The sequence below is a fragment of the Rattus norvegicus genome, chromosome 17 (genome assembly GCF_021556685.1).
Source record: "Rattus norvegicus strain SHRSP/BbbUtx chromosome 17, alternate assembly SHRSP_T2T, whole genome shotgun sequence".
Taxonomy (NCBI): Eukaryota; Metazoa; Chordata; class Mammalia; order Rodentia; family Muridae; genus Rattus; species Rattus norvegicus.
Window position 1 is genome coordinate 41,103,679 of NC_141550.1, and position 17,366 is coordinate 41,121,044.

At 42.0% G+C, this 17,366-nt stretch overlaps 1 protein-coding gene across 20 annotated transcripts in view; it reads left to right on the top strand.

Moving 5' to 3' along the window:
• Positions 1–17,366, top strand: part of Carmil1 (capping protein regulator and myosin 1 linker 1) — a 279,258-nt gene that overhangs the window by 170,273 nt on the left and 91,619 nt on the right. For all 20 annotated transcript variants that reach the window (XR_015640809.1, XR_015640810.1, XR_015640811.1 and 17 more), the window contains 4 exon segments: positions 7,566–7,652; positions 12,883–12,986; positions 16,531–16,608; positions 16,742–16,818. Coding sequence is in view for 17 of the 20 variants with exons in the window: in XM_087590622.1 (XP_087446748.1) it covers positions 7,566–7,652; positions 12,883–12,986; positions 16,531–16,608; positions 16,742–16,818 (346 nt within the window). In the remaining 3 variants the exon portion in view is untranslated.

Below are 17,366 nucleotides of genomic sequence, written 5' to 3' on the forward strand. Positions count from 1 at the left end.
GGGTAGGAACCAGGTGTGCTGCAGTTCTTGGTGGCCCCAGGAGCATCGGAGGCAACGAGAGTCAGCCAATGGATAAGGAAACAGAACTGTGTAGGTAAAATGATTATTCTTGACCTAGCGGTTGGCAGCTTTCTTCCCTGCATATGCTATGTGATTCATCTACCCCCAACGAAACCTGTTTGCCCACCTAGGGATTCTCTCAGCAGATAGATATGCCTGTGGAGAGGCATTGGCTAGCTACAACTGAGCTGCAGTACCAACCAGGAGTGCTGAATCCAAGGGGATGAGTGCCTGGAGCAGTTTTGATAATTAATTTAAAGGTGATTTAGAGTTCTGCCTTACTGCTATTTATTTTATAAGGGTTGACCTGAGGTCCCCGGTGTTTCCATTTTGACCGTCATTGGTGACTCTTATTTGATGTTCAAAGTAAGATGAAAGAAATAGCCCCTGGGTGTGGTCTCTCTCTCTCTCTCTCTCTCTCTCTCTCTCTCTCTCTATATATATATATATATATATATATATATATGTATGTATGTATGTATGTATGTTTTCGAAGTTGTGATTTTGCCACAGTTGTGTTGGATGGTAACTAACGTCTCCATGTCTTAGCAGTTTGCTCATGTTTTAGACTAGTTAATAATGGTAGTGTTCAAACCGGGGGATGCTCTGAGAAATAGAGGAGACAGTACCGAGAATAGTAAGAATAGCCCAGTGCCGTGCATTCAGGAAACCCTACTCTTTCCGACTTTGCTCGATGACAGACATAGCCTAGAGAAGATGCAGTGCAGTTCTTGCTCATGCCTTAACGGGGAGAAAACTCCTATGCCTTTATGTGTCTGGGATAGCACTGGAAGGGACGGTGTGTGCAGACTCTGTCCTATAATTTCCTGCCTCACTGCTGGCCATTGTACTGTGCTCAGTGGGTTTTGAATCTGATTATATGGGGTTTTTTTCGAAGAGGAATTAAGCAGCTCTGTGCTATTTGAACAAGTTAGTATTTATTTATTTATTTATTTATTTATTTATTTATTTATTTATAGGTTTATTTATTCTATGAGTACACTGTAGCTGTTTTCATGTACACCAGAAGAGAGTGTCAGATCCTATTACAGATGGTTGTGAGCCACCATGTGCGTGTTGGAAATTGAACTCAGGACCTCTGGAAGAGCAGTCAGTGCTCTTAAGAACTGAGCCATCTCTCCAGCCCAAGTTAGCTTATTCTATTATATGTCAAAGTATTTTCTAAAAAGCAAGTTGCCATTTCTCAAATGGCAAGTTTCTCTGTAGCAGATATAAAATGGCACTTTCTTAGGTGGACCATTTTAACCACATACACTACCTTTATTGTTGTATAGAGTAAAGCAATATTTTAAGTTTTAGGTTTGGATTTCAGAACCTATAAAAGTTAGGTGTGTTGACTCCATTTCCCCTCCACCCAGCAATATCCCATGATTTTCAAATCCTTTCTTCTTGACTCCGTTTTCTTTTCCCCTTCCCCAACAGCTCTGTCTGCTGTCTGTCTCCCTAATTCCCTCCCTATCCTGTAGCCCTGTCACCCTTTTTCCCTGTAGCCCAGGCTCCCTTTGAACCTACTACATGGCCCAGTCTTGTATCAAGCTCATGAGGATCCTCTTGCTTCAGTCATTTGAGTGTTTATGTTACAGGCATGAGCCACTACACCTGACTTTTCATTTATTGAAAAACAGAAATTCATTGTATTTTACTTCTTTATTCACTCCCTTTCAGTTTTTCTCTACTTTCCAACAGGATTTGGTAGAAATCTAAAAACAAACAAACACACACCAGTGTTTTTGATCTTATCTTATGAGTGTGGGTGTTTCGCCTGCATGTTTGTCTGTGCGTGCATGGTGCCCATTGGTCCGGAAGGGAGATGTCTGATGCCTTGGAACTGGAGCTCTTCACAGCTATGTGCTAGGATTGGAACTTGATCCTCTGGGAGAGCAGATGTTGCTCTTCAGCTGGCTATCCCTTCAGCTCTGAGGTCTAAGCATTCTAGCATGTGAGTGGATATATTTAGTGTCTGTATCTCTGTATTTGTGTTTGTTTTGTGTTTTTGGCATAGGGTTTTCATAGCACATGTCCATCAATCTGCTTCAGCTCTCCAAGTGGCGGCACCACTGTCCTTCTGTATGCTTCCTGAAAGACGCAGTACAGGACTCTGCTTCGCTGGGTCACGTTGCTAGAGCTCTGCAGGCAGAGTCCATTAGCTCATTAACATAATGCTTTAGATTAGCCAGGGCCTATTGATCCCATTTCTCACCATGAGAATCTCTGCAACATCAGCGTGGCCCAATGTTGAAATTATATATGATGCTATACACTTTTAAGTGGGCATGTGACTAATAGGGTTAAATTTGCAATGCCAAATTTAATTTGTCTGTGTATGGAAGTTAATAATGATGGATAGCAAATTAGCATATGAGACATTTTATAGTTACTTTTTCATTAGATAAAAATGCTTTGAAATAGAGGAAGCTAGAACAGTTGCCTATTGAAGAAAAATAGCCAGCTCCTCCCTGGTTTTTAAAAGCCCAGGGGAAAGTAACCTGTCTAATGGAATCCCCAGTAGATGCTCTAAGCAGCTCACTAAGCTGCGACTCACAGCTCTTATGCACTGCTTTGTTTTCTTTGGTTCAAATGGTTCAATTGGATAGTTTGGGCCCAAAGTTTCGTCATGTCCCCTGTCCTTTCTATAACGATCTTGTTCATTTGTGATCACGCATGTCACTGGCGAACCAGCTGCAGCAAGCATGGAGCATCTGTGTTTCTTTCTTTCCACCTGGCAACATCTACATTCTCATGCCTGCTGAGACTCTTATTTCAGTGCCAAAGCAGGGCTTTAGACAGCTTAGAGCTGTCCTGACCGGTGTCTCACCCTTCTCTTCCTCAGGGTAAACACATAACACTTCTCAGTGCTGTGTGTGTCTGAACACATATACTTTTTCTTTTATTCTCAACTTTCCATTCTCTCCTCTTTCTTCTTCCCCTCTCCCCTCCCTTCTTTGAATTCTGTTGAAGAAACTGTTAATTCTTCTGAAGAACTGTTAATGTTCTGCCAAGGAAGACAGGAATGGCTTTAATAAGGCCTATTTCAGAATTTGTTTTTTATTCTTATGTTTTTAAATCATCAAGAACAATGATTCATTATAGTTTCCTCCTCTGTGATATAAAACAATGTTTTAAGGCCAGGTGTGATGACAAATGTCTATGACTTTAATAGTCAGCCGGTGAGGAACTCCAGGAAGACTAGCTGTTCAAGGACAGAGTGTGCCACCCCACTTGGTTTCTACTTTTTGAAATAAATTCTTCTTTAGGGAGATAAGGAACATTACCAAAAACCCATTAAGTTGCAGTCTACTTCCCTCACTCACAGTGGCCTGGACGGAGAACAGTGCTGGCCTCCCAGCTCAGGTGACTCTGTTCCACAGTTGGTCAGCACTTCTCCTCTGGTGCTGTCCTGAGGTAGTCCGTTGTGAATGGATGTCTTGTCAGAACAGAACGACTAGTATCATACATGGGGGGGAAAGAGAGAGAACTCAGAATTGCTCAATTCCCTTGGAAGTCTCTAATGACATGAGCAGCCTCTACAAAGCCTCACCTCTTAGAGGTCACATCACTACTCTGGGCACCAGGTCCTTTATTCAAGACCCATCAAAACTAAAGCACCATGTTTACATTGCTGTGTTTGCAAAGTGTATATTCCAGGGCACTCACTACCAGGAAACAGTGTTACTCATGCGACACTTTACCCCACTACTGCTCCCTGCCCCCTCTTGGAAATGATACCTACACTCTGACATCCTTTTTTTTTTTTTCCTGGTTCTTTTTTTTTCGGAGCTGGGGACCGAACCCAGGGCCTTGTGCTTCCTAGGTAAGCGCTCTACCACTGAGCTAAATCCCCAGCCCCTCTGACATCCTTTTGATAGATTAATGTAGTTGAGCATAAGTAGCAGAACTTTATAAATATTGAGTTAGATAGCAGGAAATTGCAGTATGCTTGGTGGCTATTGTTTCTCTCTATGAAAAGGATTTTAGAGATTTAAATTCGTGGGCATGAGAGTGTAGCTCAGTGGTAGAGCACTTGCTCAATGTGTACAAATCCCTGGCTCAAATCTGCTGAACTAAAATAGCTGCAGATGTGTATTCTTGAAGATATAGAAGGCTGTATGGATAAATTGTTTCCTCTTGCATGAGCTTTAGTTGTGTCTTTTCTAAGGCATTTATCTACTTTCTTTAAAATGATAATTTTTAAGCATAATATTTTTTTTTGCCTTTTTCTGTAGTGTCTGTATGCCATTCACTGATAGTCTTTTATTAACCAGTCTGTGTGGGTTTTATTAATTCTGTTAATAAAACTTCCTTTCTTAAATTTATCTCACTACTCTGTATGACTAACCATTCTATTGTATTTCATCAATGTTAGTATCATAATTTTCTTTCACTCTATTTTCTACTTTGATTTTCTGGCTTTATTTGCTATGTGTTTATACTGCTGAAGGTTTGCATATCTAGAGATTTGATCACTTTTCTATTAAGCTCAAGTTCTATCACACAGTATTAGTATCATTTAGAAAACATACAGCATCGCAGAGAGTATTCCTGTCTGGTCTTTTATTTTTAAAGGGATAGCTCACTAGTAAGACAACTTTATGATTTACATGTGGCCACCACTAGCCATTTCTGCATGTATGTGCTTGTGTGTAAGAATGCCTGTGTTTTCTTTTCATTTCTGTCAGACTCATTCAATTTATTTTCAAATGCAGATCACAGCATGCAGACCACAGTAATTATAGTCTCTTCATTAGTGAAGCGTTACATTTTTCTCTGGTAATACTTGGGAAATCTAACTTATTTTATTACAACTACACAAGATTTGTTTGAGTCTGTGATTTCAATGGTTTTGTTTTTTTTCATGTTTTTTCCATTTTGTCCTTTAAGCACATTTGTCTAGGTATGTCTCCTAGCATCTGATATTTTTATCCAGATAAGCCACTTGACTTTTGGATATTTAAAACATTAATAGTCTTATATAGTTTTTTAAATTAATTTTTAAATATTAAAAAAATATCATGTCCCCTTTCCCCTGACTTCTCTCCATCCCATTTCATGTCCCTTTGCACCAATTTCTCCTATGTGCCTCGCAACTGATTGCTCATTTTTACTACTGTTACATATATACACGATAGACATCACTTTATAAAACGAGTAAATTTATAAATTTGTAAATATTATTTATTAAAAACACATAAACCTGCTGAGACTGTTTGCCGTAGCGTGTGTCTATGTTGTATCGGGGTTGGCCACTCTGTACTGAATAACCAGTAGAAGAGGTCAATTCTCTCTTTCCACACTTGTTAGCTGCCTGTAGTTTTTGTCTAGTGGTCCCATGAGATTCCCCTTCTGGTTGGGATGTCAGTGGATATTGCTGTTCAGGCAGCCGGGTGAAGGGTTATGGGCGAGACACTTACCGGGATGCAGCCTGTAGCACACACTGGGTCCTCTGGCTCTCTCAGTTGCTTTGCTTCCTTTTCTATAATGGTCCTTGAGCCTATGCAGAGTTGTGTTGGGTTGTGACCCAGTGTGGTTTTCTGTAATGATGTATGTTTGCTGTCAATAGAAGCTTTGAGGAGGCGAGAGCTATGCTCATCTGCAGGTACAATGACAAGATTTGGAACATAGCTAGGGATTAAGGTGGCCATTAAAGTGACAGCAGTAGATTCTCCTATAAAACTCATGACCTCACTTGCCTCAGGTAGTTGACTAGGCTTCTGGTAGCCGACATAACCTCCCTCTCATTGATTGGTCCATAAGTCCACTTAGCCAGTGGTTGGGCATTGCCAAGGTGAGTGCCACCACTGTGCCTGCAGGGCTGTCTTGCTATGCTGGGCACTGTTATAGTTCATTGATGTTACAGCTGGATAAGAAAAACCACTGATTGCTTCCCCCCTTGGCAAGTTAGAGGCTTTTTAGGTTAGATCTAGCTCGACTCCTCTAGTTCTGTGCCGGAAGTTGTCAAAAGGTACTACTTATCTACAGGTTCTGAGTGGTAGGTAGCTAAGAGCAACAACAATAGCATATAGCACTTGGACTAATCTGACCAACACCTTGAGTAGAGGTTTCTCCTGTCTGGTACTGGGTTTTTTGTTTTTTGTTTTCTTAGAAAATCTAAAATTCTTGTAGGGAGCATAGTTCACCCACAGCCCGAGGCTGCTTGAAGAACATTAGAAAGGGCACATGCCTATCTGTTCTCCATTTGCATTTAGAAGTTCCTGAGTGTGTGGACTGGTATTTCCAGTCTTCCACACTTACCATAAATGTTAGAGGATACCAGATTTTAAATAAGAGAATTTATCCCCAGCTGCAACCCCAACTTGATGGAGTTTAAAATTTGGATGCTCTGTTGGAGGTTGCTAACCATTCGCTAATTAAGCACAGGAACCCATCTGGTAATGGTGAAGCTGTTACTTGAGTAGTTAAAATTACCCTGTTCTTGACAATAGTAAAACAGCATCTGTTTATCCCAACGAAAAATCAACTCATTAAAACAGAGGTTTCAAAAATGAGAGGAAACGCTGAATATTCATCCCAAGAGAAGTTGTATTTTATTTACCCATTGAGAGACAGACAGACACAACACACACACACACACACACACACACACACACACACACACACACAAACACACACACACAAACACACAGAGAGAGAGAGAGACAGACAGACAGACAGACAGACAGACACAGACACACAGAGACACAGATAGAGAGAGAGACACACACACACACACACACACACACACAGAGAGAAAGAAGTTCTGTAGCTGCCTGGATTTAAAACTTTGTCCTAGTTTAGGAGAACTTATTTAGTGCTACTTAATTTGACCTCTGAAAACATAGCCCAGGTGGTAATAGGTCACCTACAACCTGAAGCCACTTGAAGGACCTTGGGAAGGCCACATGCTTATTTGTATATTATTTTATGTTTGTATGTGTGCATCTTCCTGTGGGTGCACATATGAGTGTACGTGCCTGTGTGCCCCCGTGTTGTGGAGGCCAGACGTCAGTCCTCAGTGTTATTCCTCAGGATACTATCCAGTGTGTTTCTTTGAGTTTGGAGCTCTTACTTTTATCTACCCCTTGCCTATTTGGGGAAAATCGTCAGCAAGCTCCAGGAATCTGCCTTTCTCTGCCTCTTCAGTGGTAGGATCATGGGTGTGCAGCACCGTGTCTGGCTTTTCCTAAATGTAGGAAATTGTATGGAGATTGGATACTTACTGACTGAGTCAGTGCACGAGTCACAGATTTGCTGTGAATAGTGCTATGACAGGGAGTATATAAGAATAACCTTTTAGACACTGTATGTGTTAGAGTCTGCTTCTTCTTCAGCCCAGTGAATAGCACAGAATGACTATAAAAGAAGCCCTGACTTCAGGCAGAAAAGTACAACCACTTTCCTGAAAACATATTCAACTTTTACACATTGCAAAGCAGTCATGTGTCTAAACACTTGAAAATTCTAACAATCTGTTTCTTTTTCCCCCTCAGGCGTGTCCTCCTTAAGTATTCAATTTGCCAAACTCCCAAAGGGATTGAAGCATTTGAACCTGTCTAAAACCTCATTGTCACCTAAAGGTACAGTCTATGCGATTTACTTCATATTGTGTTTCTGACTTTTATTCTTATTGTATTTGAACAGTTATCATCCTGCTGTGTAGTTAATTAAAATATACAGATTATATTATGATAGCAGTGTTAAAGTAAAGATATTGTACAATTCAACTCTGATAATCTAAATTTAAATGACTTCATTATAGAAAATAATTTTGAAATATATGTGCAGTCTTAATTTTTTAAGCTTTGAGCCAGTAAGTGTTTACTCACTGGCTATCTCTACTCTTATAAATCACTTTTCTAAAGGTACCTGTTCATGTTTTTCTTGGTTCATTTTTGGCAAAAGATATTGACTTCCCCAACTATCAGAGTGGCCAGTGATTTTGTACAGAGGCGCTGGGGGCTTGGTGCTGAGTTACCACCATAGTTCCCCCAGCAGTGACGTAACAGTACGAGAAAAGCCCCACATCCCGTCTCTTCATTTGTCACCATGCTTTGCTTAGTGCCTGAGTATCGTTTCATCTCCAGGGCTTCACAGAGCTTCAGGGGAACTGACGAAGTCTTCATCTCTGGTGGCCTCCACTTAGACAGGCTTCCCACTTCTGAGACCCCAGAGGCACTTGCTCCTTCCTTAGTGTGTTTATTGATCACACCCAGGGCGTTACTGTCTCAGCACTGTGTCCTTCCTATGAGAATGGCTTCCCTTGGGCCCATGCTGCCCTTGTGTCTGAATCTTCAGTTCCTGGACCATGCCTGTACTATTGTGGGGTTCAATGAGGCGTCTAGAATTGGAAAACTTGGCATATCTTGAGTGGTACTCTGTGCTGTCTGGTCAGTCACGTCCTATTACCTGTGGTTGGAGCCTGCCTTTCCCACTTCCTGTGAATTGCTCTCCTCATCTCTGTTTCCTGATTGACTTGTTTGTGAGAAAGAAATGAGTAGGCACTTTGTTATAGTGTTGTTGTTGTTGTTTGTGGTAGTGGTGGTGGTGGTGGTGGTGGTGATGGTGGTGGTGGTGGTGGTGGTAGTAGTAGTAGTAGTAGTAGTAGTAGTAGTAGTAATAGTATAGTAGTAATAGAAGGAGGAGAAGAGTAGGGAAGGAGGAGAAAGAAGAAGATGAAGAAGAGGAGGAGGAAGAAGAAGAGGAAGAAGAATTCAATGAGTTAATAATAAACATGGTAAAGCTTCAGGCACTTAAATCAATACCGCCAGGAGCTGCCACCGCTCCCTCCATGATTACAGTCACCATGCTATCACTGTCACACTCACGGTCACACTCAACATCACCATTGTTAATTCCTGTTACCATCATGTTATCTTCATTGTCACCATCTTCATTGTTACATTGTCACCCCTGTTTCACCTTTACAACCACTGTCACGCTCATGGCTATTGCTATAACTGTCACTGTCACTGCCTCCATCAGTACCATCATGTTGTTGCCACACTATCATGAACACTGTCGCCCTCACAGTCACCAACCCTCACTCCTACTGTAACCGTCATCACACACACTGTCAGCCACAAACAGTATGACCTGTGTCAATGTGACCATCACTGTCACTTCCACCAGCAATACCATCATGGCCTGCACGATGACCATTACCATCACCATGATGGGCTGTCACTTTCAGTTAAACATGGGACAACCTGCGTGTGCCAATTTATGTCCTGTTACTGTGATGTTTTAGTTCATTATGACTTTCTCTTTCAAGCTCTTACCTCTTCATTCACATTTCCCACGGTCTCCTTCCCATGCTGCATTGCAAACCTCTGTTTTAACACACTGCCCATTTTGTCTGGGAAGCTTCTGGCTGATAGAAACATTGCTCATTCAGTGCTATGCTTGACACCAACTCTGCCTCAAGCTGTCACCACTGACTGTACTTCGGTTAAATAAATGTTGGTAAGCACACTTACTTTCAGCCCGGGGAGTGATACTCTGTGATTTGTGTAAATAATGTACCACACACTTAAAGTTCTTCAGCAATGCCAATGTCATTGATGTGAGCTTGGCTGCTAAATTTGCTTATTTACTGGATTTCTTTTTTAGGATAAATCTGCTTAAGAAGAATTATTAGCTCAAAGAGTAATAAAGAGCCTATTTTAGAGCCTTCGTATTGATTGCCTCCTCCTCCCAGTAGTATTTTGTATAAATCTGTTTACGTTCTTGCTGGCACTAAATGTTCCCTTTTCATTCTTTCTCTACCCCCACCCCTTTCATGTAACACAATTTGGCCTTGTACTCCCAATCCCTCCCTCTTCTGTAGCTCAGGCTGGCTTCTAGTTTATGGCAACCCTCCTGCCTCAGCCTCCCAAGTGCTAAGGTTATGGTCCTGAGCCGCTGTGGCTTTGGCTTTTTGTTCTCTCAAGCAAGTGAGAGTATGATGTTTCTCTTATTGCAATGATTCTCAATCCTCTTCATGCAGCAACCCTTTAATCCAGTTCTTCATACAGTGACCCCCACACACCATAAAGTTATTTTCGTGGCTACTTCACAACTGTAACTTTGCTGCTGTTCTGAATTGTCGTGCGAACATCTCTGTTGTCTGATGGTTTTTGGGGGATGGTGGCCTATAGGTTGAGAACCACGAGCATTTGGGGGTCATGGCCTATAGGTGAGAACCATGAGCTTAGGGCACTTATTTCACTTCCCTTGATTCTTTGTGTGTCTTCTCAGAATGTTGCTACTTAATGTTCTAGGCTATTTTTCTATTTATGGTATTAATCTTTTTTTCTAAATGTATTATTAGTTCTCTGCATGTATTAATATGCATTGCGTTCCTTTGTTAATTATGGTAAAAATAGAGGGGCACTCTGATCATCTGTCCTTTGCAGGACAGACTTTGGTTCTGAAGTAGCCTGTCCTCAATCCTGTCCTGTCCGGCCAGTCTGGCAAGAATAGTGTAACTGCACAGGCAAAGCAGGGTTCTTTTGTGTCCTTGGGTGAGGACAGCCTGATCCTGCTCCAACCTGTCAGGACTAAAGTTCCCTTACTTGTCTCTTTCAAGTAATATAAGAGTCCTTATCAAACACACTGTTTCATAAAATAGGACCTATAACATTTTAAATCGTCTGTAAGACCTTTATCTTGAGTTGTTCAGTTTAAAAAACATGGGTTCCTTAAAGGTCCATATGTCGGTTCTAAAGGGTTTAGAGTCTCATAATTATGGTTTTAAGTTTCTAGCAAGCATAACATATTTTAGTTCCTAGAAAACATGTATATTCATGGACCTATAATAGAAGACAGATTTTTTTTAACCTCCCCGTGGCCCCTACCACATGCACCCGTACTCACCTCAGACACTCGCTGCTTGATGACTTTCTGGACTCACACAAGCTTCCTGCTGGCTGGCAGATTATGTCAAGACAGGACCATCTGGTGCCACCTCTTCCAGCTGTAAACCCTCCAATCCTGAATACCAAGCATGGTCAGAATCCTATGAAAACCAGAGCTGAGGATGGCATGCCAATCTGTGATAAATTTGTGTCGTAAGCCCCAAATTTCTCCAGAACTATAGCTTTGTAACTCCCTGTTATTCATGAACTTTTAACACCAGCCTTGTGTGAACCTGGGCTCAGGAAGGGAGGGACCCTTCTGCTTCAGGAGCATGAAGCTGGGCTGATAACAGGGTCTTTCTGGAGTCTAGTCAGAGGCTGGCTACTTTCCAAGTGCCCCACTTGCCAAGGGCCTCCTTGCTGTCAGGATTAATTTGGCCTTTGCATTTTGGAATTTATTTATTGGGTTTTAAAACGCTTCACTTAAATACATGGCTTTATAAGTGATTTTTTCTTGATGAGCATCTGGTATTCTCCAGATATTTTAGGCTCAGTCATTTCATTAAAGAGAGAACAGTGGACACTGGGGACTGGAGAGAGAAAGCCCTTTTATTGTGTAAGTGTGAGGTTCTGAGTTTGATTTTCAAAACCCACATGCAAGACAAAACAAAAACAGTTCTGGTGGCAGATACTTTTCACCCAAGCTGAGGAGATAGGTGAGTCTGGGGCTTCTCAGACAGTTTCACTTAATTAGTGAGCCTCAGGATATCCTGTCTCAACAAAGTGGACAGCTCCTGCCTGAGGTTGTCCCGTTACCTCCTCATGAACACGGCTACCCGCTAGCCACCCACCCACCCATATACACGTGAAAAGGCACACACAGAGAAAGATGAATATAGATGGCAACATAAAAGAATGTTGCTCATTGATACACACACACACACACTATCACTTAGGGGATACTGACTATGAACGAGTCTGTACTCATGGTAGTATATATGCCTTTTTTGTTTTTATGTTTTTGAGATGGGTCTCAATATACAGCTCAGGCTTTTTTTTTCTTCCTGAGTGTTTTTTTGTTTTTGTTTGTTTGTTTGTTTGTTTGTTTGTTTTTGGCAGTCTCATATAGCCTGGTCTTGCCTCAAACAATTAGTTCAGGCTGCCTTTTAAACTCTGGCCAATCATGTTTTACCTCTGCCTCTCTAGTGCTGGATGTCAGATCTAAACTGTAATTCTTAAAAAAAAAAAAAAAAAAAGTGTATTTCTATGATGGCCATCTGAACCACAGATGCAGAATCCACAGGAAAAAAACTCCCTTTGTTGATCTGTCTATGTCTGCCACTGAGCTAGCCTGTAGATTGTCAGGTGGTACTTTTGAGTCTCGGACACCTCTGTCTAGTGTATGCTGGGTTTTCAACAAAGAATATTCGAAACATCTCTTTCTATATACATCTATATGTGTGTGACATTATTTATACATATGTATATGATTATGTTGTAAACAGATATAGCATATACTTAATATTATATAATAATATAAATATAATTTATTTATAGGGATATATAATATATATAAAGGGAGCAGTATATTCCTCTATCAAGTTTCCAATACTTAAGCATGCCCAGTATTGCACATGTATCATTTAAATACTATTTACTAAGTCCAGAATCATCTGATAGGATTAAGTATAGGCTCAAAATCTTCAGCTAGATGGCTTTTGTCACTTTGGGACTTGAAAGTAAAACACTTTCTGTTCTTGGTTAAATTTGAAGTCTAAAGTGCAGGCTGTCTGTGAGCTGTCTGGCTTCCCAGAGGAATTGTCAAAGGAGCCACAATCAGTGTTCCCCTCCAAGGGCAGAGCTCTGGCCCTCAGTCTGGCAGTTTGATTTGACTTTGTGGAAACTCAGGAGCCTCATTTTCTTTCTGATAGTGGATACTGAACTTTGATAGTTTGTTTTTTTGTTGTTGCAGGGGTGAATAGCCTTTGTCAGTCCCTCAGTGCCAACCCTCTGACTGCCTCTACCCTCACCCACCTGGACCTCTCAGGGAATGTCCTCCGAGGAGATGACCTCTCAGTAAGTTTTCCACTCATCTAGCCCTGGAGCAGCCATTTTCAGAGAAAGCCAGTCATCATTTCTAACCCAGCCTGTTCCTCTCCCATGCTCTACAATCACATTAAAAGCTAGTGACGTGTTGGAAAAACCCCAGAGGCTGTCTTAATTGAATTTGCCTGTCATCATAATTAAGTTGTTTTCTCACCTAATGATGCTGAGGTTCAAATCCGTTTTGGAAAAGCTATTTCATCATTAAATACTGTTGTTTGGATGCAGGTGCTTTGTTTTGAAAGAATGTGTCGGCCTGGAGCCCACTATGTAGTCAGCCAGGCTGGCCCCCAGCTTACAGTGACTGTCCTAATTCATTCTCTCCAATGCTGAGATTGAGGGTACAAATCTCGATCTTTTTTTTTATGTTTGTTTTTTATTTATGTTGCTGTTAAAGGGGGCCATTAGGATAACCCCAGTCATAGACTATTCCATAAATAAAAGTAATCAGGAACTACTCATTAGAGTTTGGTTGTGAAGGCAAGATAGATAGATAGATAGATAGATAGATAGATAGATAGATAGATAGGTAGATTGATTCATTCTGGGCTATTTATTGCAGAGGCTAGAGAGATGGCTTAACAGTTAAGAGCACTATCTGCTCTTCCAGAGTTCCTGAGTTCAATTCCTAGCAACCACATAGTGGCTCATAACCATCTATTCGGGGATCTGATGCTCCTTCTCTATCTTCAGGTATACATGCAGATAGAGATTCATATGTAAAATAAATCTTTCAAAAAAGAATCCCCTCAATTCTAACATGATGTTTTATGCCCATGAATAGTAATATAAATGTTTGATAGAACTTCGTGTTGTTGGGGGTTAGTTATGAGCTCATTCTGTGGTAGATAGTCCCTTCTGGTCACTATGCAGTGTATAGTTTATGCAGTCACAGATTAGGAGAAATCTCCCTTTGACAACAGGGCATGCAAATAGTGGGCTTTTGGAAAGGGCCTTTATTTGTATACTTCTGTCTTAGTTAACATTTCAATTTCTGTGAATAAACACCATGACCACAGCAACTCTTATAAAGATTTAATTCGGGTTGGCTTACAGTTTCTGAGGTTTAGTCCTTTATCGTCATGGCATAAGGCACAGTGTCGTCCAGGTGGACATGGTACTGGAGAAGGAGCTGAGAGTTCTACATCATGATCTGCAGGCAGCAGGTGACTGTGTTTCATATCGGACAAAGCTTGAGCATGTGAGATCTTAAAGCTCATCCTATAAGTCTCATACTTTCTCCAACAAGGCCACACCCACTCCAACAAGCCACGCCTGCTCCAACCAGGCCACACCTACTCCAACAAGTCACACCTGCTCCAACCAGGCCACACCTACTCCAACAAGCCACACCTGCTCCAACCAGGCCACACCTACTCCAACAAGCCACACCTGCTCCAACCAGGCCACACCTACTCCAACCAGGCCACACCCACTCCAAAACGCCATACCTCTTAACAGAGTCACTCAGCTTGGGCCAAGCATTCAAACACTGAGTGAGTCTATGGGGGCCAAAGCTATTCAAAGCACCATACACAATGACTACTTCACAGAAATGAGAAAGGCTGGAATTTATTCTCATAATGTTGTCTTACTTTACCTATGGAGCGGGGTCAACGAAAGCTTTTGTGTGTTTATTTCAGTCACCCCCACACACACCACACACATTTAATCACACCTTGTTTTCCGATGTCTCTTGACTTTCCATTTGTCATCTCTAGTGTCCACGTCACTGGTAATACTCAAACCCGCTTCCTCCCAAGATAGAGCAAAGAGCTCCGCAGGGAAGACCACAGCGTGCATGGCAGCACAGTGGAGGGCTAGAGTGAAGGGTGAATGTGGTGGGATGCAGTACATTCCTAGTACTCAGGAGGCTGAGACAGGAGGATAGCCATGAGGTCGAGGTCAGCCTGGGCTACAAAATGAGTCCCAGGCCAGCCTGGGTTACAGAATAAGACCCAGTCTCACAACATAAAATAGGGGCTGAAGAGGTGGCTCAGGGGCTACTTGTGCTTACTATTCTAGCAGAGGATCTAGGTTTCCACCCACACGACAGCTCACAAGCACCTATAACACTAGTTCCAGGGGATCTGATGCCCTCTTCTGATCTCTGTGGGTTCCTGTGTTGTGGATATGGTGCACATACATTCAGTCATCTGCATACTCATAAAGTAAATAAATAAATATTTTAAAATAAAATAAATGAAACAAAAGCAGAGGCAAATAAAAAGAGGACGAAATTAAATAATAAGACTCATCTAGAGTAGGAACATGAGTAACATCTCCCACTTCCTGGTCCGGGGAGTACGGCTTGTTCCAGTCTACCCGTCTGCCTCCGGGTACAGTGGAGTGCAGTGAAGGGGCCGAGTGAACATGGGTTCCCAGCCAAGGACACGGCAGGGTTCTCAGAGTCCTTAGCAGGTGCACATACTCATCTGGCCTTATGCATTCTGGGAAAGCCACACACAAAGGGCATCCTCACTACTTGGGGAGGGGGGCTCCCCCTGCTGGTAGGAGGAAGCAAAACCACCACCACCACCACCACCACAAAAATGCCTTAAGGAAGGTAGGTCACTCACTGCACCAGAGCCCGAGCCTAAGGGACTCCGTGTAAATGAAGGCAACATGTTTCTGTTATTCCAAAGTGTCTGCAGGCTAGTTTTATGATCTTTTGAATTCCTTGCTGGCGAGGAATTTCCTGAAGTACCAGAGAGTCACACTGCAGCATTTCATGAGTGTTGGCCGAGGAATGAGGCTCTGTGTGTGTTTTTAAGTAGCTGGTGGCACCCAATGAAGCAGAGGAGAAGTGAAGGTTGTCACCTGGGGCAGGAAACTTGGACTGTGTCACTGGAGAGCCCTGGATCCTGCTTATATTGGGGAAATTAAAGAACATCAGAGGGACTTATTTCATTGTTCCCATGCAGGGTTGTGGGGGTTTGGGAAGTTTTAGGCATTGTGGTACCACCAAACCAATATATGTAAGCAGTACTTGAATTTTGAGTTCTTTTGGTTTTGTTTTTCTAATACTTTCGTCAGGACAATCATGTTAGATTTTTAGAAGTCACTAAAGATAAAGAAAACATTATTATGCCAGGGAGAAGAGAACACAGCCTGAGAGCCTCTATGACTCAAATTCAAATAGCGCTCTTCTCAACACTTTGAACAGTGACTTGGATTTTGACAGGGTGACTACAATTCACAGGGTATTTTAGACTCAGGAGTTAAACTTAATTAGCAGTGCTCAAATTACAGAATAAATCGAACTAATCAAGAAACCAAAGTCATGTGTAAAGGGGGGTATGTGGCAGTGAGTTTCCTCCTGATCATATTGTTTGCCTGTATAATTTTACTTTAAGTACCCTTTGGGTTTTTGCTCCTAGGGAAGGAGACTGAATAACAGAAACGTCTGCAAACCTTTCTGAGAAACAGCCAAGAAGGTCCTGGGCATGTGTGTTTGGAAGCACTGACCTGTGTCTCTCTAGAGCCTAATTTTCACTTGCTTTTTGTTCCTTTCCAGCACATGTACAATTTTTTGGCCCAGCCCAACACCATTGTTCATCTGGATCTGTCTAATACTGAATGTTCTCTGGAGATGGTAATGCCTTTTTCTACTGCTCTGACTCTCAGAATGCCTCTTTAATGTGATGGAAGCCTGTCTGTATCTTTAGTGAAATATTCTTACAGACCTAGGATTGTGCAGAAGTGCTAATGTCCCATTTCTTCCTCAGGTGTGTAGTGCTCTCCTCCGGGGATGCCTTCAGTGTCTGGCCGTGCTCAATCTCTCCAGGTCTGTCTTCTCTCACAGGTATGGCTGTCCCCCCTGCTATCATCACCGCCTTAGAGTCTCTGCAGATATGTTGTGAAGATAATGAACACAGGGTGATCGGTGAAAGTGGAATTATTATTATTATTTGTTGTTGTTGTTGTTGTTGTTGTTGTTGTTTGAGACAGGGCCTCACACTACAACCTGGCTTCAAACCCATGCCAATCTTCCTGCTTTGGCCTCCCTAGAGTTGAGAGTACAGGTTTGTAGACCACAGACCTGGCTTGGAAAGTCAATGCTATACATGAAAGATAAACCTTAACTAAATCTTAAATCACAGCTGTGAGTTTTGGGCCTTGAAAGGGTAAGGTTTTTGCTGCATTGTTTTGAAACACAAGCTGTAAGGGGCTTGCCTCTAACTAGCCTGCTTATATGAGGTAATGCATGGTTTCACATAGGTGGACAGATACTCCATCTCCAGCTTCTTCTCAGTGAGGAGGTTAGAAGTTAATGTGAACAACCTCAAGAACAAAGAAGAATGGTCACCCTGGAGCTCTCGTGTTTGCCAGTTGTAAGAGATGAGGGCTAAG